The following is a 22,240-nucleotide window of genomic DNA, read 5'->3' on the forward strand; positions in this document are numbered from 1 at the left end:
CCAGGAGAGGGAACAGCAGAGCTGCTCTCGGCTTTCCAGGCGGAGAAGGCTGCTCTGTACCCAGAGAGGGCTGCTTTGTGGGGCAAAGGGGACTGACTCCTGCAGACCCTGGACTCAGTGCTGAGTGACAGTTTGGTCAGGACTACCACCAGACCTGTGGGCAGACTGTGCTCAGCCTGTCATACCAGGCCAGGAGCTCAGGTGTCTGTCTCCCAAACCTTGGAGAAGGGTGAATCACCCCTGGTGTCTGGCCACAGAGCTGCAGGTTCATCTGGACAGAAACAATTGAGCATTGTTGTACTTAGGACACACCTGCTCCCAGGTTCAGCCTGATGTGAGAGAAGAGAGGGACATGAATAAGACATCTCCTGGCCTCTGGGGGCAGAAAAGAGCAACGACCCACAAACACCGCAGATGTCCAGGCTGAAAGCTCTGCACAGTGGGCAGCTTCGGGAGGACTTCATAGGCAAGGGGTCCTGACTGGGGACTTGGGTTCCCTGAGCATAGGGTCACATTGAAGGGGTCTACCTAAGGGGGTGGGGTACCATTGGGTGGCACTGTGAGCAATAAATAGGAATTAAAGTTACACAGAGCTCAACAATGGGACAAGCGCTGCGCCAGGGACTTGACACACTTTCTCTTGGATCCTCACAAGTCAATGAAACACATGGCCCTTTACAGGTGAGGAAACTAAAGCCCAGAGAGGCTGAGCAATTTGCCCAAGGTCACGTAGCTAACAAGCAACAAACCCAAGATGCAAACCCAGACAATTGTCGCCAGAACTAAGCTCTTTCTGCTATATCCTGCAGCCTCTTATGTGGAATAGATTTGTTGAACCCAAAGTTAGACCATATGGCCTGAAAAGAATATGTACATTTATAAAGATAACAGCACAGAACAAGCTTTTCTGAGTAATTTTATTTTAATTTATTTTAAAAATTATTTTTATCAAGGTAATGATACACAGAGTTTAAAAGCATTAAAAAATATTATTATTACTTTTTGTTGTTGTTGTTAAGCAGGCCCAGGCTGGGTTTGAACCCACCACCCCAGGTGCAGCATTCACCCAGGGAAATGGAGGTGTGACCTCTGTAACCACTGAGTGCTACGGGTGCCCAGCCTAAAAAATTATTAATAAAAACACCAGTGACTCACTCCTTCCACACTCCAACACTATTTCCAAAGGACAATTACTTCTAACTCTTTGTAATGTTTCTCTGTGCTTTTTTAAAGTCAATTTCTCAAAAAATGTGTGTTTATATTTTGGCCTCCTGTTATGGAGGTGAAGATTTTTCCCACATACCCCACCCCACATCACACATGCTTTTTCCTTCTTTCTATCCTCTCACTATAATTACATCATAAATGACAATCAATGACATTATTGACATTATTGTAAATATGTAAAAATTGTTCACTGCTGCCAGCGAGAACCCCAGATTTCACTGAATGTAAAATGAATGTTCAATTTGTAATATGAACCACTAAGAAATAAAATACATTGCCAATCAAATTCTCTTAGTAATTAAAATTTTAGCGTAAACACATTGAAAATGTTATTAAGATATACAATGTTTTAACAATAAAAAAAAGAGATGACTGGATCATAAGGGCTCTGCTTTCATGAATGGATTCTTTTTTTTTTTAATGATCAGTGATGCCAAAGATAGTATCTTTTCAAAGAAGTAGCTCTTTAAACAATTATATTTCATTCATGTAATCAATGGATTTTATTGCGTAATTACTATATGCTAGACTCTGTTCTGACTGATTGGCATTAAAACATACAAACACAAAACCATGAAAAATAAACAGATCTGAGATTTAAAAAAAAGATATATATTTGTGGAGGGAGGGGGGTGGGGTCTTGGTGTGTGCCACACCTTTTGGGGGCAAGACATGATTGTAAGAAGGACTTTACCTAACAAATGCAATCCATGTAACTTGGTTTCTGGTACCCTCAATGAATCCCCAACAATAAATTTAAAAAAAAGATATATATTTGTATCATATATAGTACAACCATTTTTTGTTCAAACAAAAAATAAAAATGCAAGTAAAATTATTCTTTTAAACCTTTAAATTCAATGTTCATCTCTTCTCAATCGCTTTTCTATTCAGAGCTGTCAGTGCTCATTTTTGTTGTTACTTTGATGTATCAGTCTTTGGACTTCCCAGGTGCCACTGATTCAGTAATTCTTTTATTCCTTCCTTCCTTCCTTCATTTATTCATTTGTTCATTCATCCACAGCCAGGGTCTGACTCTGTCACCCAGACTAGCTTACACTGTAGCTCACTATAGCCTCAAACTCGAGGTCTAAAGTGATTCTCTAGCTGAGACTCTAAGCATGTGCCACCACAACTATCTAATTTTTCTGTTTTTTGTAGAGATGGGGGTCTTGTTGTGTTGCTTAGGCTGGTTTCAAGCTCTGGTACTTAAGCAATCCTCCCACTTCTGCCTTCCAAAGTGCTAGGACTACAGGTGTCAGCTACCTCCCCTGGTCAGATGCAGCAATTTTTTTTTTTTAAAGACAGAGTATCACTTTTTTTCCCTCAGGCTAGAGTGCCGTGGTGTCAGCCTAGCTCACAGCAACTTCAACCTCCTGGGATCAAGAGATCCTCCTGCCTCAGCCTCCCAAGTATCTAGGACTACAGGTACTCACCACCATGCCTGGCTAGTTTTCTATTTTTTGTAGAGACAGGGTCTGGCTCCTGCTCAGTCTGGTCTCAAACTCCTGAGCTCAGGCAATCCACCCACCTCGGCCTCCCAGAGTGCTAGGATTAGAGGCATTAGCCACTGTGCCAGCCTGATGCAGCAATTCTTAGCTTTCCATTCTGGTTTCCATGATTGCCATCCACCCCATCCTGAAAGTTCAGATGCTGGCACTTTGTTGATCTAACCAGAAGGTACCCACTGAAGGTTTTCTTACAAACCGGAACTCATATTCCTTCATATGGTCCTAAAATTGTTTGTGGACCAAAATGTCACACATTATTCCCAGCATAATGACTGTGTTCATGCCTGCGCAGGCAATGACATCAGGATTGCCTCTGGCCCAGGGTGACTATAACTGAAAGACACATCCCAATTTCAGACTCATTAAAATGTAAAATCATGTGCATCAGAGAATCAATGAAACATTCGTATTCTGATGAGGTTTGCTTTCCTGAACCACTTTTTGTTTTTCCTGGGTAATTGTCTTGATTTTCTTCGTTTGCTTGCTTTGCATGTACCTATCACAGATTTTTTTCCCCCAAATATCCAACAGGTTTTACAAATCCCTCTCAACATTGTTTTTGTAACTACATGTACAGATTATTCAGATAATCTATTAGTTTCCATCTTCTTCCTCATCCCCCAATCTCCCGCCTCCTGTCCCCGTGTACTGGTTGCTCGTGAGACTCCTGCCCAGCTGTAAACTTTGAACTTACCTTCTTGCCTCTCCTGTTGTCTGAATGTCATGTTTCTTTCTTTCTTGATTTACTTGCTTATTTTGGTAGAACACATCTCCAGTATCTTCCTAAGAAAAGGAACATGGTAGGTCAATGCTTTAAATTCTTGTCTGATTTATTCTCTCTTCATACTTGATAGTTTTGATACAGAATTCTAGGTTGAAATTTTTTCACTCAGAGTTTTAAAGGCATTTATTCCTCCGCAGCCTTCTAGAGTCCAGCATTGCTATGGAGGAGTCTGATTCCCCATCCTTGTGATTATTTTTGTAGTGATTATTTTTCTGTTTCTGTAGGCTCTGGAAACTTCTGTTTCTGTAGGCTCTGGAAACTTCTAGGATCTTCTGAATTTCACACTGATGTGCCTCAGTATGGTCTCTTTTGGGAATTCACCCAACCTTTTCACTTTGAAGACTTGTCTTCTGTTTTGGTAAATTTTCTTATGTTATTTCATCCTGAATTTCTTCCTCACCTTTTCCTCAGTTCTCTTTTGTGGAACTCTCATGAATCCAATCCATTGCTGGCCCTTGTGCATTGATGCTCTAGTTTTCTAGTATTTATCTTATTTTTCATTTCTTGGTCTTTGTTATTTTAATTTCTGGTACATTTTTCTCCAACTTTATCTTCTAAGCCTTCAATTCAGTTTTTATTTTCCCAATCACATTTTTAATTTCCATACTTTAAATATATTATTTATTTTTACTTATCTATTTTTATTTATTAAATTATCTCTAGTTTTTTTTTAAATTTCTGAAATATATTTTCAGCAGCTCCTTGATAAAACCTGGAAAATTCATTACTTTATAAACAAAATATTTTTATATCTCTCTCCAAAGATGCTAATTTTTTTAAAAAATGTTTTCTTGTATTTCTTGCATTGTCTCTTTTTTACAGGTTTTTTTTTTTTAATTCTGTTTGCTTGTTTGTTTTGGTCTTCTTTTTCACTTAGAGGCTTTCCTCAAATGTTTGGTGATTTGGGACTATTTGTTCATACTTAAATCATTAATGATTTCCCACTGAAAGGAAGCAGGACTTCTTGGAGAAATGGGTGATTCCAGGCCTGGGTCAGCAAACATACAACCTGAGCTGGGAACATCTTGTCCATATCGGATAGCAAGGATGCAATCAAAGATGATTATGGTCCAGTGGTAAGGACCCCGAAGCCAATTGGAAGAACCCTCCCCCCCACACACATACACTGGTGGAAGATGGGATAGTGATGAGAGGTAATTGCAATGGATTGAAATACCTCAACAATGTTTCAATCCATGAGTCTATAATGATAATAATAAAAGATAAATTAATTGACCACCATTGAAAGATATGAGCAAATCAGCTTATTATTTGAAAACTGGTCAATAAAGACAGTATCAAACATTTATCCTACCTTTCCTATACGACTATATCATTAGGTAACCAAATAGTAGATGAGGAAATGTTTGTTTTCGTGGAAGTATCCCAGCTAATATATTGTAACACCCAAAGAAATAAGGGATCTAGGAAATGATCATCAGTTATTGCTAACATCAAAAAAAAGAAAATCAGACACTATATGTCCCCTAAGGAAAGTACACAATAACACCTGTCAAGTAATCTTGCCAGAATTTAAATCGAATGAGGTCTTTAGATCTAACAATCAATTCGCAGGTGATATAGAACAAAGAGGAACATGTTAAGTCAGACTATTGCATTACAAATCATCAAAATCCAGACCCTGGGGAATTCTGCAGGACAAATGAACAGGCTTCTTTAATAAAAAAGTTGCACAAAGAGAGATAAAGATGAAAGAGTGTTTAAAAGAGACATCAGAAGAACTCTGGGGGCCAAGACAGGTGGATTGCTTGAGCTTGGGAGTTCAAGACCAGCCTGAGCAAGAGTGAGACCCCATCTCTACTAAAAGTAGAAAACCAAGCCAGGCGTTGTGGCGGGCCCCTGTAGGCCTATCTACTTCATAGGCAGAAGCAAAAGGATAGTTTGAGCCCAAGAATTTGAGGTTGCCGTGAGCTATGACGCCATAGGACTCTACCGAGGGTGACAAAGTAAGACTGTCTCTAAATAAGTAAGATGTAAGAGACATATCAATAAATTGCAACATATCTGGATCTTTATTTGGATCCTGATTGAAACTACCAAAATTATTCTAAGACTTTATAAGACAAGGAAACTTAAACATTCACTGGATATTTAGTGATATGAAATTATTATTAAGTTTAGGCCATTTAAAAAATTCCCATCTTTTAGAAATGAATAGTGAAATATGTATGGATTTCATGATGTGCCTGAGATTTGCTTCAAAGTGGTTCAGGCCCAAGAAGTGGGAGTTGTAGATCAAACATTTGGCCATGAGCTGATAACTGCTAAAGCTTTTAAGCTGCTCCATGTACTATTCTCTACTTTCATGTCCCTATGAAATTTTACATGATAAAAATGTGTATTTGTTGGCTTGCTTGAGGAGTAAACTCATCAGCTCATCAAAAACTCCATGGGTGGGGCTTGTATAGACTGATGGGTTTCTCTCAGAGTGCTACATGGGGTGGATTTTTCACTAGGAGATCCTCCATGGTGTATTTTAGAAGTCTGGTCTCTTGGAGTTATTGAATTTCTCCTGCAAGGATTCCTCTGATCTCCTGCCTCGGGGTTGGGAGGGGAAAGTAAACTTTCACTTGATCTCTTTGTTCTAGTCCCACCCCCAGCAATGCCCTTTGTTCTTCCCAGGGTCCCTAAATATGGAGCCCTTCCAGGTCAGGTCTGAACTCAGGGGTTCAAGACCAGCCAGAGCTAGAGCGAGACCCTGTCTCTAAAAATGGCTGGGCATTGTGGCAGGTGCCTGTAGTCCCAGCTATTAGGGAGGCTGAGGCAAGAGAATCTCTTGAGCCCAAGAATCTGAGGTTGCTGTTAGCTATGACCCCATGGCACTCTACTAGGGGGGACAAAGTGAGACTATCTCAAAAAATAAATAAATAAAAATATGGAGCCATGTGAGTCTCTGGAGAAAGGATCTTCAGTCTCCTTTTTGCGGGTGAAGGAAAGTGGAAGAAGGGATTGCTCTTCAGGTAGGAGACCTGGGTTCTAACCTCTCAATTTAGAGAATTTCAGTCAATCCCCCCTTTATCTTTGTACTCACCCTCACATTCCACAGTACCTGCCACCCAGTGTCTGGGCCCTCCTGGGGAGTTAGATGCTTCCCTGCCAACCTCCCCTCTGTAAGCAGTTCTGCTCTGTTAAGTCAGGCCTCATCATTCCATTCACCTTCCCTCTCATCTCCCCAGAATGTCTTTAATCTCCTCTCCACTGACGTCTCTTTTGTTCTCTTTGTCACTATGGATGTGTACTTTTTAAAATTACTCACTCTTTTTTAGTGGGTTTTGTGGAGGAGTGGAGATAGACATGTCTGATCAATCTAGCACACAGAATGCTTTAAATGAGAGCGGTCTGAGAAATTCGAGGAAGGCGTTCTCTAGTAACAGGGTACTTGTGTGGTTTCCCACTGGGTGAGGGAGCAGGTGGGACACCAGTGTATGTGGACTCTGCAACTCCCCTGGACACTCGGAAGCCAAAGGTGATGGATGAGCATCAATACATCTCCTGAGCATGAAGCCCACCTCTCCGTGGAGTCTAAGTTTCAAACCCCTCCATTGCTGCCAGATTTGAGCTTAGAATACGTTGGAGAACTGGAGGATGTGGAGATAGGCTGGAAGAGAGTTCAGGAGTTGCCCCCAGTGTCTGCCCAGGCCCAAACAAAGCCCCATTATTTGTCCTGACACAAATTGCACAACAGTCCTCATTTCTGCCTCACAGGACATCTGGCAACCCAAGACCATAAATCTGTTGCAATTAGGCCTCCAGCCAGGTTGTCCCCTGGAACTGTTCTGGCAAAGGTCGCTTGTGAGCTCCTAATTGCCAAATCCAAGATGGCTCATCAGACTGGTCCTCTCAGCAGCCCCAGACACTGCTGATCACTGGCTTCCTTGTCTTTCCCCAGACCAGTTTATTAAGTTACACTGATAAATAACCATCATAGGTGAGCTGATTTGATTTTGCCCACTCCCCCAATACACCACACTCATCTGCTCCTAGCCAAGCCAAACCCACCCCCACTTCAACGCTTTGAGAATTGGAAAGCAGCTGGGTATTCGATTTCCTTTAAGAAATAGTCATTTACATAAATTGTTTAATAGGGGTTAGGTACTTAGCAGTCCTTTAATGGACACTGGTTTGCAAACTGCATTTAGATTTTTCTTTACAGAATGTTAATTATTTAAACTATCAATAAAACCTGTGGAGTTTTAAGTTTGCTTAAATTATGCCCTGAGACCAAATAGGAGGACCAGTTGGCCCCATCGTGGGGCATTTTATAACCAAGTGTAGCCCCAGGCCCCAGGGAGAATAAAGAAAACTGGGCTGAGGGGCCTTGGCTCCACCTCCCATCAGCAAAGTGGTGCCGCTCATTTTTAGCTGGTGAACCACTTGTGACATCAGACACTAAGGACTGAAAGCTTATAGGAGACCAGATAATTAACTTCTCAACTCATCCTAGAAAAATTACTACATACCTCACTGCTCACCTTCGAGGTACTCCCCTTAGGAAGCTATGCCCTGATCAGCACCTAGTCCACCCTTCAAAGCAACTTTGGGACTCTTTTTCTGGAATGGCCTTCAGAGCTTATGAGGTCTGACAATTAAGTTTGTGAACTCATCCTAGGAAAAGTGCTACATTTACATATACTGCATTGTTGAACATCACTACTATCACCTTTGAAGTACTCCCCTTGGCCATCTGGTGACCATAGCGATATTCAGCAATGAAGTATGTAGCACTTTGTCTAGGATGAGTTCACAAACTTAATTATCCAACCTCATAGCAAGAACCCTAAAGCCCCCAGAGAGGGCACTGGCAGGTGATCACTGAAGTCAGGCTTTTACAGTCAAAAGTCAGGGCTTTTGGAGTGGTGCCTGTGGCTCAAAGAGGTAGGGCGCCGGCCCTATATGCCGGAGGTGGCAGGTTCAAACCCAGCCCTGGCCAAAAACTGCAACAAAAAAAAAAAAAAAAAGTCAGGGCTTTCTCACCAGGCCAGACAACAGAACAGAAGACCTGGCCCTGAGCACCAGAGGCCAAGGTCTACCCCAGCCTCTTGCTTGTTCTCTCGCATTTATGGACAGATGGTACCCCCTAAGGTGGGTATATTTATTTTCTTAGGGACATAACCTATATTTATTTCCTTAGTTCTGTCACAGTGAATTTAGTCTGAAATCCTGAGGTCATATCCCTAAGAAACACCTAGGAAAGATACTCAAACCAGTTCCCAGTGCTCTTAGGGAGAGTTTACAAGGTTCTTCAGGGGACGCCTCTGAGCCCCTCCCCCAAGCGTGAGCTTTGGTCTACCATAAGATATCTGCCCCTGGCTGAGACTAGATCAACACTGAGCTGGATGAATCAAACCCCAGGACTCAGTCATCAAGCTCAGAGTCCTAATAGTCCTAAGATAAGGTATATGACTTATGACCTGGAGGTCAGCTGCCAAGAAGGCCTAGGCAGACCAAACCAGCTGGGCAACCATCTACATGAAAGCTCATTGAGAGCAGTAGTTCCTAAGTTTAGTTACACATTAGAATCTCCTGGGAGCTTTTAAAAGTCCTAGTGACCAGGCTATACCCCAGAGCATTTAAGTCAGAATCTCAGGGTGGGACACAGGCACCAGTGTTTGTCAAAGGTCCCCAATGATTCTACCATTGGGGAGCTCCTCTTCTGGCAGCTGAAGGGGAGCCAGAAGCCTAGAGTCAGGCAGCTCTTTCCCATACTGATTCATGGTACCCAGCTGTGCAAGCCAGAAACCTAGACTGTCACCACCATGGCCCAAGCAGACCTAAACCTTCTAGGGCTGCCAAATTCTCCAGTGTCACCTTCTAGGGCTGCCAAATTCTCCAGTGTCACTGTCTCCGGGTCACCTTCATACAGAAGACAGTGTGCTTGGGGCTCCCTGGAGTTGTGTAATGCTGGCCCTGAGTGATCCTGCCACCTTGAGAGCCCTTCTCATTCTTCTGTCCATCCCCACTGCTGTTGCCTCCCTTCAGTTCTCCCATCCCCCGCAGGACTACTGCAATTGTCTGCTATGTGGCTCCTACACTAATCCAGTCTCTGCACTGGGCCAGGTGAGCCAAACACCAAATCTGGTTATGCGGCTTCTCTGCTTAAAACCCACTAATGGATCCCCATGGCCTTCAAAATAAAATATGGACCCCTCAGTACAGCAAGGAAGACCCCCTGCAATGTGGCCTCTCTCTCTTCTGGGCCTCTTCTCACCCCCTCACCGTATTCACGCTCCCAATCGCGCCCCTCCACGAGGCATGCTCTTTCACACCTCTGTGCTCCCCCCTCGCTGCCCGGCAATGCATCCTCTGAGCTCCAGCTCAAGGGCAGCTCCTCTGGGAAGCCTGTAAAGAACCTGCTGGGCCTCTGATCACCCCTGCCCCGTGCTTCCCCCACCACTGCCATTACTCCTCCACATCTACCGCTTTTCCTTCTTCATCACTTCACCCTCCCAGAAGACCTTTATCTGCAGACCAAGAGAACCAAATACAAAGCTGACTTCCTGGCGCTTAGGGCAGGACCCTTGGGTCTACTTCCCTCCACCCACTTTGAACCTCCTCTGCCCTGGCTGCACCAAGCCCTGACCTGCTGGGTTTGGTATCTTAGCTTCATTTTCTGTAGATGTCTATTGGAAACTAGGCTGTGGGCTGACTGCTTACCACCAAGCTGACAGGTCTCTGGATGCTGCCTCTGGGAACTTCCCCTGGCTCTCTGCAGCCTGGATCCCAGGAACATGCACACTGATCCCCTCCAAGAAAGGGAATCATATGTGGTCTCTATGTGCATGCTCCCTGGGGCAAGGAACTGGGCCTGATTCACCTTTGGAACTCAAATACCTACTACCATGTCTAGGACTGAACCTAGTGTTTAGTAGGTATCACTAGCTACTGGCTGGGTGGGTGGGCAGGCTGGCTGGTGAAGGTATGGACAGAGGGACAGAAGGACAGAAATCCATGAACAGCATTTCCTTTCAATTTGTTCTAGTTCTTCTGCACCCCTCCCCTCCAATAGGCATGCCATTTCTCTCTCTTCTACCGCCCTCCCTAGCAACCAGCCAAGAGCTAAAATGGCCCCCAAAGTGTGGACCCCAGCATAGAATGTAGCACCTGCTCCCCAAGGAGTTCTCCCTTTCCCTAACTTCACGGTCTCAGTGAAATTCGGTGCCAAACAACACAGCACTCGATTACTCCTAGCTCCTCATTCATCATTCTTCTATACCTCATTCATCATTCTTCCTGGAAGGCAGAGACTCTGCTTTTCTTATGGTCCCCAAATCCCAGCTCAGACCTGGTGCACAGTAAGTGTTCAATGAACACTTGATCATTGGAAGACCAAGAAGCCTCCCAGACATGAGAACTGAGTCTCTCCCCTCACTAAAGAAGAAGAGAGAGCCTTCCTTTCTCCAGAATGTTCAGCCTCTGCAGAAATGGTTTGGCATCTGTTTCTCAATCTGGGATAAATATTCTGGATCAAGGAGTCCCATTAAAATGCCTCTCAGAGTACTTAGGGAATTATGCTTGGGGAGTCCTTCTTGGCAGCAGATAATAAATCAATCAAAGTTCAGTGAAGATGCTGAGTTAGGGTAGGATCACTCAGGGTGGGTGAGGAAAGTAACCAGAAACACACTTTTCCTAGAGGCCCAAACTCAGAACCCCATCCCCACCTGCCGTGGATGTAGCCTCTGGGCTTAGGATGACCAGCCATTCCAGTTTGCCTAATATTGTCCCAGTTTTAGCACTGAAAGTTCTGTATCCTGGGGAGCCCCTCAGTCTCAGGCAAACAAGGACAGCTGGTGGCCCCAGCCTGCTGCCCCGCTCCTTCCCAGACACTCCTCTGGATGTTGCAAGAGCCCTGCTTGTGGCTCCATGCATGTGGTGGCCGCTCCACACTGGCAGGTATCTTCCCTGCAGATACCCTGACAGCCAGCGTCTGAGTCCATGGCCACTGAGAAGAGCAAGTGGTTCCTGTTTTCCATCCCAGAGATGAACTCTAAATCTCCATACTGGTGTTGCCCCGCCCCGGCTCCCAAATCCCAGACCTTACAGGAGGGGATGGGAGGAAGCAAACTTACCTGCAGAAGGGACACATTGGCAAGGCTGAGTCTGAAGAGGTAGTTCCTGTGAAAACAGAAGCCCATGTCACACTGGTTCTGCAGGCAGGAGCCCAGGAAGCAGCCTGAGGGCTCAGGTCCCCTGGGTGCCGGGCCGGGTGCTGACTGCAGGAGGAGCTTCACCTGCATGTGCTCATTTAATCTTTACTGAACCCTGGGAGGAAATCTAGGAAACTCCATTTTATAGGCAGGCAAGTCCCGTATTGTCTCTGCCCCCAGCTGACCCAGCAGGACCATGGAGGAACCCCTGAGCCTACCTTTTGCAACTGTGGAGCATGTTTCTGTTAAAGCTTCCCCCTTCCCTGGCCTGCTACCTGGACACCCCTTCCTCACACAGGCTGGCCATCTCTCCTGGCTCCATTCCCTGGGCTGCTGAGTACCCTGAAGTCCCTTCTATAGTCAGTGACTCTGGATCTGATCTCTCCACGGCCCTCTCCCTGGACCACCCTTTCTCCTCTAGCCAAACGACCCCACCTACCACCTCACTTTCCTCTCCCTACAGTCCAACTCACAGGGCTGCCAGACTCATCTTCCTCATAACGCTGTGTTCATCTAATCAGGCTGCTACTCAAAACCTTACATAACAATAACAATGATACTACTGATAATAATAGTATCAGACACTACTGAGCACTCATAAGGGTCAGGTACTGTCGAAATTGCTTTGCAAGGACTCTGGGGCCAGAAAGCCAACACACATAAGCTCAGAACTTCGGAGTCACGAGAGCGGCAGAACCACTGGGTCGGAGTGTAACAGGATGGTGATTTGGGGTTCACAGAACACACCCTGTGGCAGAGACAGGGGGAATCCAAGCTCAGCCACCAGCTGGGGGCCTTCCAAGAGCCTCAGTGCCTGCATCTGAGAAACCAATGCCTGTCTTTCTTATTTCACAGAACCATGGACACAGGGGAATGGTGTGATGCACATTAAAAGGCTTTATTAATGTCCAGCAGATGTAAAAATCTTGGTTTTACATAAGAATTCTCTCTCTTTCTCTTTTTAACACTAGGCTAGAGTGCAGTGGCGCCATCACGGCTCACTGTAACCTCAAGCTCCTGGGCTGAAGCCATCATCCCCACCTTGGCCTCTCAAAGCGGTGGGATTACAGGCATGAGCAACCATGCCTGGTCCCAGAATTTTCTTTCTTTCCTTCTTCTATCTTCTTTTGGCATTCCTCTCTTGGTTCTTGAGCTTTTTAGGAATAATTACTTTAAAAAGTTCTGGCCTTCCTCTGCTGTGCTGAGAAGAAGAAGGTCATGGAGTGGGCCAGGAAGAGAAGGAGGGGCCCTGATGAATGAATCCCAGGGTGAGGGAGATGTTTTGGGCAAAGAAACTTCTCTTCCTTCTCTGGCTCTAGGCCCAGACCCCACTCAGCTTCTTTGCTGTCTTGGGGCTGCAAGGGCCTCATTGGGTGACCTTGGTGCAGGCCTCTGCTTTCCCTCCCCAGGTCTTTAATAGAGTTCTCATCTCCCCTCCCTCCTGGCCTGGGGACTTACAGCTCTGCCGCAGCTGTCTGTTCAGGTAACACACACATCTGCTCACAGCTTTAAAAAATTAGGGGAAACATTGCATCACTTTATTCATTTTTATCCCATCAAAAATCATTCATCACAAAATTGCAGTCAGCTCTTCTGGGAACTGGGAGATGAGAACAGAGAGAAATCTCTGTAGCCTGACCCACCCTAAATCCCTTATGGAACAAGGCAGGGTTATGAATGAATAAAAAAAATTTCCCTGGCCTGAAGTCCAGAGGTTGGGAAGAAGGGAAGAAAATGTCAGGCAGAGAAGAAAAGAGGAAGGAAAGTAACCTGGAGTCAGGAATAGCAGTGTGACCATGGTCATAGAGTGACTTAACCTCTCCACACTTCAATTTCCTGGCCCACAAAGTAGGGGTAATCATAGAACACACCTCATGGGTTACTGTGACGATGAGATGATTCACTGCATGCACCACTGACTACATGTATTAGATTATTTAATACATGTGTGATTTACGACATTTACTACACATACTAGCTGATTTACTACATAAATGGTACATAAAATAGTGCCTGGCATATGACAGGCACAGAATGAACGGCAGCTTTCAAAATGCTTTCACAAGGTTCAGAGTGGAGTCTTCAGATGCTACCATTTGGGTTTCAAAAAGTGCACATATAAAACTGCTGAAATTGGAATCAGGTGAAAGGACCATATGAGCGCCAGCTTCCTGATGGAAATGCTGTCCTACATTTATGTGAGATGTTAGCACTGGGAGAAACAGGGTGAGGGGAAGCCAGGGTGAGAGATCTCTCCGTGTTTATTTCTTACAACTGCACATGAATCTATAATCCTCTCAAAATAGAAGGTAAAACAATTACCCTCTGCTGGGAAAATAGAGTCCATCCTTTTGTATACTTGCTTATGTACAGATTACCTCCGGGAGGACAGACAACCTCCCCACAAGGCATGTCTCCAGAGAGGGGTCCTATTTATGTGAGGGGGTGGCCCTGCTTTTCACTGTCATGCCAAACACGTAATACTCATACAAAATAATTAGTTAATTTTTAAAAAGTAAAAAAAAAATGCTTTCGGGCGGCGCCTGTGGTTCAGTGAGTAGGCGCCGGCCCCATATACCGAGGGTGGCGGGTTCAAACCCAGCCCCGGCCAAACTGCAACCAAAACATAGCCGGGCGTTGTGGCGGGCGCCTGTAGTCCCAGCTGCTCAGGAGGCTGAGGCAGGACAATCACATAAGCCCAAGAGTTGGAGGTTGCTGTGAGCCGTGTGACGCCACGGCACTCTACCGAGGGCAGTAAAGTGAGACTCTGTCTCTACAAAAAAAAAAAAAAACATGCTTTCAGCCCCAGCTTCACATCAGCCCTGTGCAGCTGATAACACAGACTGTAACCCAATCTGTATAGATGCGGAAACTGAGGCTCACAGAAAGGTCAAGACCAGCCAGGACAAGCACCCAGCTCATCAGATTCTAGTCCAGACCTCTGTTCTTGACTTACTTCCTTTTCATACAGCAAATGCAGGGTGGGGACACTAAGAAAAGCCCGAAGGGCACGGGCGGTCCTCTACAGCACAGTCTCGAAGTGTGCAACCCAGCAGCCACCCCCTCCAACTCGAGATTCTCTGGGTCAGAACTGAAAAATGCTAGAGCAGGCAAGGGTGATAACACAGACAGACCAACAGGAAAACTCTAGCCCCAGGGTTAGGAGAGCTGGGATCTAGTCTGCATCCTCTGTTGTTATTTTGCTGTGTGATTTAGGAAGGTCACCTTCCCCTCTCAACTCTTCTGCTTCTTCATGTTTAAATGAAGACGTTTGGATTGGACCAGGATTCTCAGCCTGAGTGCGCATCAGAGGGCTTGCTCATACACAGGTTGCTGGGCCTTTCCCCCAGGAAGATGCCCTTTGAGACCTTCTGGAGTAAGCCACCACCGAGCATTCTTTCCCTACCAGAGCTGATAGTCTATGATTTGTGAGGAATGATCTCCTTCTAGTCCACCCCAGAAAGTTCCCACAAGTCCTCCCTAGAGAGTATTGTTTGTTGAACAACATGTTGGGACAGTGGCCCAAAGGAGTCAGGCCACAAGGAAGTGAGGCCTTCATAAAACAGGCACGTGGCCCCCTTTGCCCCAGGCGCAGGCAGCCAGCTGACCGGCAGGGGGCTCCTGGGCACTTTCTCTGCACTGAGCTCCCAGGGAGCCCACCAACCTGCACGTCCTGGCAGCAAGCCAGGGCCAGGGCCAGGAGGTGGCAAGTAGGGGTCCTGCCCTCACTAACTACTAACCCCGGAGGTATGCAGCTGGCTGAACTCAGGAGGTCTAGAGGTCACCCTGATCCCACCCAGCCACCATACGCTTCCTTCTGTGGGGGACAGACATTCACACACGGAAAGGCCCTGATAGGGAGGATGGGGCCCAGGACACAGGTCTGTCCGAAGTGGGCTCATCCAGAATAATATTCCCTCCACCCAATTCTAAGCTCCCACATTCCAGGCCCCAACGCTCCTGCACCTCATTACCTGGCTCCCACGATTAGCTGGTTTCTGGAGGGATCCAGAGCGAGCTGGGAGAAATCTCGGGCTCCTGGGTAGGTGAAGTTAGAGACCCATGGCTTCAGATCTGGTGGAGGGAGATGCAACCCTTTCGTTACTGTTGGGCCCGGCTCCCAGCTGCACCAGCATCAGCCAGAGAACAGGAGGGGTGAGAGCTGGGGTGAAGTGCGCCAGAGGCTCCACCTGCTCATGTCTGTGTGGCCCTGGGACAAGGGGTGTTGCCACTGTTCCTGCTACACTCCCTACCTCTGAGGAAATTCCACCCTCCCCTAAAATCCTAAAATCACCTTTGAACTCCCAGACCTTCACCAGCTATATCAATAGGCACTGGCAAATCCTGTCGCACCTCCAAAGTGTCTCCAAAATCCACTCACTTCTCTCCCACTGTACCCCCCCATCCAAGCTGCCATCATCTCTTGCCTGGACTGGTGCCAACAGCCTCCTAACCAGCCTGGCTTCTGTGCCTGTCCCTCCAGTCCATTTCCTAGAGAGCAACCAGAAAGATCTTTCTCAAATGCAAATGTGGACATGTCACCCTCCAGCTCTGAACTCTTCCAGCTCCCAGCTGCCCCCAGGAAAAAGCTCCAACCCCTTCAAATGCCTGTGGTCCTCTCAAGTTAAATTCCTGGCACTATAATTATTTAGTGATCAATGGAAGGAATGATGCCTCATCTTTTACACTCCCTTTAAACTCTCTGCCCCAGCCACACTAAATGATGGACGATACTACATACTTTCCCAAATCCAACCGGTAAGAGCCTGTTCACTTCTGTCCCTGCCTCCTCCAAGAAGGCTTCCCTGCCTCCCTCAAGCCAGGATTAAGGGCGCCCATGGTCTTCTATTTTACTGTCATCCTAGCTCCTCACGCTGGGGGTCTACCCTGGTAGGGGCCAGGAAAGACCTTTCTTCTTGGATCCCCAGGTCCAGCCCAGCACCCATCAGTGTTTGAATGAATGTATGAATAATCCTCAACTCTACTATTGAATGAGAGGAATCAGATTCTCAGGACAAGTTTCTGCAGAGGTGGGAGTCAGTGGCTGTCCCTGTGTCTAGGGAAAGCTCTTCCCAGCCAAGGCCTTTCAAAGGGACTGGGTGAGCAGAGAGGAGACCTTACAGCCTCTGGACTTCTCCTCTCTCCTGTTGCAGACCGACTTCTCCCATCTTGGCCCATAACTCCTAGTTAGTGTTCCTGTAAGGAGAGAGCCATGGGGCTGGGGGTGGGGGGTGGGGGCAAAGAGGAAGGAGAAATGTGGGGTGCTGCGCTTTCTCCCCACAGTGCCTTGGCAACTGGCTCATAGAGGGCCCAGGGGGGAGGAGGGGAAGAGTGTGTGAGAGAGAGTGTGTGTGAGTGTATGTGTAATCCAAGGAAAATAAATCATTGCTCATTATCCCTCCACTACAGAGTAAAAGCAGCCCTTCATTTCTGCACGACAGGCAAACACTTAATCGCTCCCTGGAGAACTGGAGGTTTTGCAAGTTGGATGTTTTTCAGAAAACTGTGATATGCATGATTAAAAAAAGAAGAAAGAAATTCTGCAGCAAAATGAAACAAACCACTGGGGCCTGCCTCTGCCCCCAGCAGGTGACTATGGGTTGGCAAGAATTACCACATAGCTGTGATGGCATCTGGGCAATATAGGCAGAGGGAGTGGATCTGGAGTCTGGTGGGCTGGGTTTTTTGCTGACCTCGGGCCACTCTCAGAAATCCTGGTATTCTACTACCTTAGAAATGAAACCAAGGGTCCTCCTCCTCCAGGAAGCCTTCCTAGATTAGAACGTCTCCTCCCCCAACTCCCACCCCAATCTTTGTTCCACATTCTCTCTGCCCTTTCTGTTCCATTCACATTGCATGCTACTGTCACTCTGAATGTGCTTGTCTTTTCTGTGTGTGTGTGTGTAGAGGGGCTTTGCCTGTTCCCTTTAGACCAGGTGCTCCCTAATGGTAGCAAACCAGTTACATTTCAATTCCTTCCATCCCTTCCTACAGGGATATTCCAGATGTGGGCAGCTGAATGTGGGGGAGGTGATATAACTGGTCTATCAGTTGGGGACCTGTCAGTTTAGTCTTCATTCAGGCCTTTTCCTGGGAAGAGAGAAGAGGAAAAAACAATGCAGAAGCTGGGGTGACAATGGGGAGGTGGGGGGTATCGAGGGTGGGCCCCTTCCAGGGCAGAACAAGGAGGAAGGGGCAAGGGGAGAGACATGGCCAAACACAGTGCCACCATCCTGGGGGAAGCTTGGGAAAGGAGCCAGCCTTCTCTTATTGAACAGGCAAAGGGGACCAGAGGGAAGGCTGTCTTTAAAACACCAAGCACGTTCTGAGCTCCCTATGCAGTGAAAGATTTGGACAGAGACTTTAAGAGAAAAATGACATTCTCCATGACGCGCCTGTGCTTTTAATTATAGTCAATTCAATTACCCACCTTGTGGATTAACCACTGCCAGTGTTAACTCCAGGCTGGCTTTGCCCTGCCACCTGGAAAGGTGACACTGTGGCAAATGGGCCAATATGCAGGCCAAGGAGAAACACAGGTGGGCCGCCCTCAAAAGAAACCCACAGGAGAAAATTTAGCCTTACAAAACAGAAGAATGGCAGTCAGATCCTACAACTGACAACTCCTCAAGGGTACTTAGGGGTTATTCACAGATCAGTCAGATGTCAGGGGAGAGGGAAACTCACAGCTAAAGGCTAGAGGCCTATAGATCAGTCAGAAAGGAAGTGTAACATGCGGTGGGTCTTGGAATTTGGGTGCTGGTGCTGGGCTGGATTAGGCAACTTCTCTGGAACACAGCCCACCCATATGGAGGGTGTCCCTACTGTGTGCTCAGCAGTGCTAGGGAATGTGGAGAGATGGGAGAGCCAGTTCTGGTCCTGCTCCAGGGCCAGCTGGGCTGGGGGACCAAAGGCAGTGACCTTTAAAGAATACTAGATAACTGAGCAGTCAAAGGAAACCTTTGTTTGCCTCTGAGACCCCATAATGTCTCCTTCTGTGTCTGGCACCAAAAAGGGCTCAATAAAAATTTGGTGAATGAAGAGGAAAACTCAAAGCTGTCAGGAGGAGGAAGGGGGTGGTATCCCTTCATTCTGTAAGAGGGTGGAGTGGGAGATCAGATCCACTCAAATCGTACCTGAACATTAAAAATAATCTCAAGGACCCCAGGCATGCCAGAATGGCGTCTCCCACCTGTCCATCCCCTCCCTCACCCAACCTGCCCCACTACAGAGCTGCCTAGTGGGGGGGGCAGGGAATGCCCTGGTCTCCTGCCCTTGTCCTTGCCCCCAGAATTAGCCAGGCCAATAATGTTCCTGCAAAGCCCTTGAGAGTACATGTTTCAGTAGGTGTTGCCATAGGGGCCCCATGTGAGGAGGCCAGCCCTAAGAATCTCTTCCTTCTGTCCCCCATTTGGTCCTTCCCTTCAGTGACAGCTACCAGCCCTCCAGAAGCCATCAGAAGTCTGAGGGTGTGCACGAGTTTTGTAGGCTTAGGACATTGTTAATTTACTTTAATCCACTTAAGCCTTCAAAGCCTTGGATCCCAGCTCAAACAAGGCAGCGCCAAGAAGACAGCTGGAAACCTTCCTCCCAAGGGGAACCAGCCCACAGCTGGGAATCCCACTCTTCTAAAACACCCCAGCCTCCCTATCTATCAGCCGCCAGCTCTCACCTGTAGTATGACCCCTGCTGCCCCTCAGACCCCAGGCCAGGCCTTGAACCCACTGGCTGATTTTCCTATTTTGGCTCTATCCTGCCCAGCTGTGCTTGTGGTGTGGGATCCACAGCGTGGCCTGCATGGCATCAGAGAGCAGAGCCCCTGCTTGTCCTGCCATGGGCAGAGGGAGACTGATGTTGAAGGCCAGCTCTGACGAATCTCTTTACCCTCTGGGCCTCAGTTTACCTGCTTATGAAAGGAGATGACAGTCTCCCTGCCCTGTATACCCGACGGAGTTACTCTGAGGAGAAAACAGGCTAGTGTTGATCAGACTTAAGAAGCTGAAGACCCCTGAGACTACATCTGCAGATCCCAGTGTGAGCGGCCAGGTAAGTTGTGGATCTTAAAGTATTAATGTGATCATAACACAACCAGGGCCCCCCACACTGCTAATAGGTCATGAGAGAATATCTGAGATGCTCTGGTATTTGTTTAGCCTTTTCGATTATCATCAAATGTATATACTAATTACAGACAAGCCCACGGAGAACTTATGGACCCCTTGGAATGTGTCCAGTATGTCCAGTGATTCACAAATCCCAGTTTGGGAAACACTGTAATAGGCAACTCTCACGCCCTCCCTTGACAAACAGAAGGAATTATGAGTCATCAGGGCCCCTCTGGCTGAGGATTTTCAGACCCTAAAGACCAGCATCAGCCATCTTAGAGCAAAAGGAAGCTTTCCAGAGAGTTCCAGCCATTTCCTAATCAGTGAGTCATCTTCACTCTTTCTCCAGGAGAAGCCAAGGAATGGAGTGAGTCTATGGTTCCAGAAAAGCTGAAGCCAAGACCACCAACCAACCCTGGGTGACCCGACCCATAGTGTCCACAGCTTCATTCTGTAGCAAAGGAATTTCCCCCAAAGAGTCCCCTTCCCCCAAGTCAGCATGGATAAAGGAGACACAAACTAGACCCCACCAGCCGACTACTGCCCATTATTAAAACATCTATCACCAGAGGAAGAGTCTCAGTACCTTGTAGGATGTGAATCTCCCAAATACTTCCAAAAGCCAGGAAGATCCTGCTGAGGCCTGACCTAAGTCCTTCAGGACACAGTCACTGCAGAAAAGGACCAGGGGGAAGTCCACTCTCACCTTCAAAGGCCACGGTGGGGTGCTCCCTCAGGGTACACAGCTGCTGCTCACTGCTGGGCTCACTGGCGACGTCCTGGGAGCTGGACAGGTGGAATACCAGCAGTGTGAGGCTGGACAGCAACAGTGAGATGGCCAGGGGTCCCATGGCCACCATGGTGGGCCCCTCAGCAGTCCTGGCTCCCGGAGGCAGGCTGGGACGAAGACCTGCAATGCAAACACTGTCTCACCAAGGGCTCTCTCTGCCAATGCCTACTTCTCTCAATTTCCTCACGGCTGCAAGCAGCCCCACGGGGTTTTTAAATAAATGTATATTTTATTTATGTTACTTAGAGTTTTCTCTGCTACATTAATGCAAAGTTATAGATCATATCTTGAAAGCTAATATCCCTTGTAATAGTATTCTGGACAAAACTGACAAATTATAGAGCCTTTTCTATTATGATCCCAAATGGTTTAAAATTAGTTTTAATGATAAAAGTGGCAACTTAGGGACCTTAATAAATAGAGCTGGGGCAGTGAGTAGCCATTTGTAAAAGGATTAATTTGGATCCATAACTCACATCTTATATACTAGGAAAAATTCCAAGTTAATAAAAGATTTAAATGTTAGGGATAAAAGCATAAAAACACTAGAAGAAAATTTGGGCAGAATCCGTACCTTGTAGTGGAAAATTATGACTCAAAATCCAGAAGCCATCAAAGAAAAGATTGACAAATTTGACTATATTAAAATCACAAATGCCTGAATGTCCCTCTGCCCCCAAGAAACAACATCAAGAAAAATCAAAAGGGAAATGAAAGATTAGGAAAAATATTTGCAATTTATATCACAGGCAAGGGACTAATATTACTAATATATAAGGAACTTCTAGGAATCAAGAAGAAAAAGACCAACAGTCCAGTAGAAAAATAGCAAGGCATATGAATACAATCAGGGCTTAAAATATGACCGACACTTTTTCTCACTCATAATAAGAGCAACACAAATTAAAACTAGATCAAGATACTACTTCTCACCTATCAGTTCAGCAAAAATCCAAGTTAGATAACACAGTCTTTTGGTGACGGGGTGGAAAAGGGGCTGTTGGTGTGCCAAGACAGCATGACCCCTGTGGCAGGAAACCTGGCAATATCTTTCTTTTTTTTTTTTGAGACAGAGTCTCAAGCTGTCACCTTGGTAGAGTGCTGTGGTATCATAGCTCACCGCAACCTCCAACTCTTGGACTCAAGTGATCCTCTTGCCTCAGTTTTTCTATTTTAGTAGAGATGGGGTCTGGCTTTTGCTCAGGATGGTCTCAAACTTGTGAGCTCAAGCAATCCACCCGCCTCGGCCTCCCAGAGTGCTAGGATTACAGGTGTGAGCCACCACACTTGGCCCCTGGTAATATCTTTCAAAGCCACAGATGCCTTTACCCTTTGCTATAGCAACCTAATTCTGGGAGGCTAGCCTTCAGCTACTCAAAGTGCGGTCCACAGACCAGTGTTGATTCACAGGCTATAACAACTTCATGTTAAGATCAGTGCAGAAATTAGAGAGTCCGTGTTTAAAAATCTTCATCGTAATGTGACAGAGTAATTTTATGTGTGTTGAGCCTAATAAAATACTTGGGCTTATATTTTGCATGTTGTTTTTCAATTCATTTCCCTAGTAATTCATTTTTATTGCATTTTACATAAGTATCTATCTGTGACAGACTGTAAATTGAAAAATCAAACCTGCTTCTTCACCGCAGACAGTTGAG

General features: G+C 46.3%; 1 protein-coding gene across 5 annotated transcripts in view; it reads right to left on the reverse strand.

Moving 5' to 3' along the window:
- SEMA5B (semaphorin 5B) overlaps positions 1 to 22,240 on the reverse strand; it is a 117,347-nt gene that overhangs the window by 19,122 nt on the left and 75,985 nt on the right. For all 5 annotated transcript variants that reach the window (XR_008374935.1, XR_008374932.1, XR_008374933.1 and 2 more), the window contains exons 2-4: positions 20,499 to 20,702; positions 15,662 to 15,761; positions 11,610 to 11,655 (exon numbers count right to left, since the gene is read on the reverse strand). Coding sequence is in view for 1 of the 5 variants with exons in the window: in XM_053565338.1 (XP_053421313.1) it covers positions 11,610 to 11,655; positions 15,662 to 15,761; positions 20,499 to 20,652 (300 nt within the window). In the remaining 4 variants the exon portion in view is untranslated. The remainder of the gene's footprint in view (positions 1 to 11,609; positions 11,656 to 15,661; positions 15,762 to 20,498; positions 20,703 to 22,240) is intronic.

The sequence above is a fragment of the Nycticebus coucang genome, chromosome 16 (genome assembly GCF_027406575.1).
Source record: "Nycticebus coucang isolate mNycCou1 chromosome 16, mNycCou1.pri, whole genome shotgun sequence".
Lineage (NCBI taxonomy): Eukaryota > Metazoa > Chordata > Mammalia > Primates > Lorisidae > Nycticebus > Nycticebus coucang.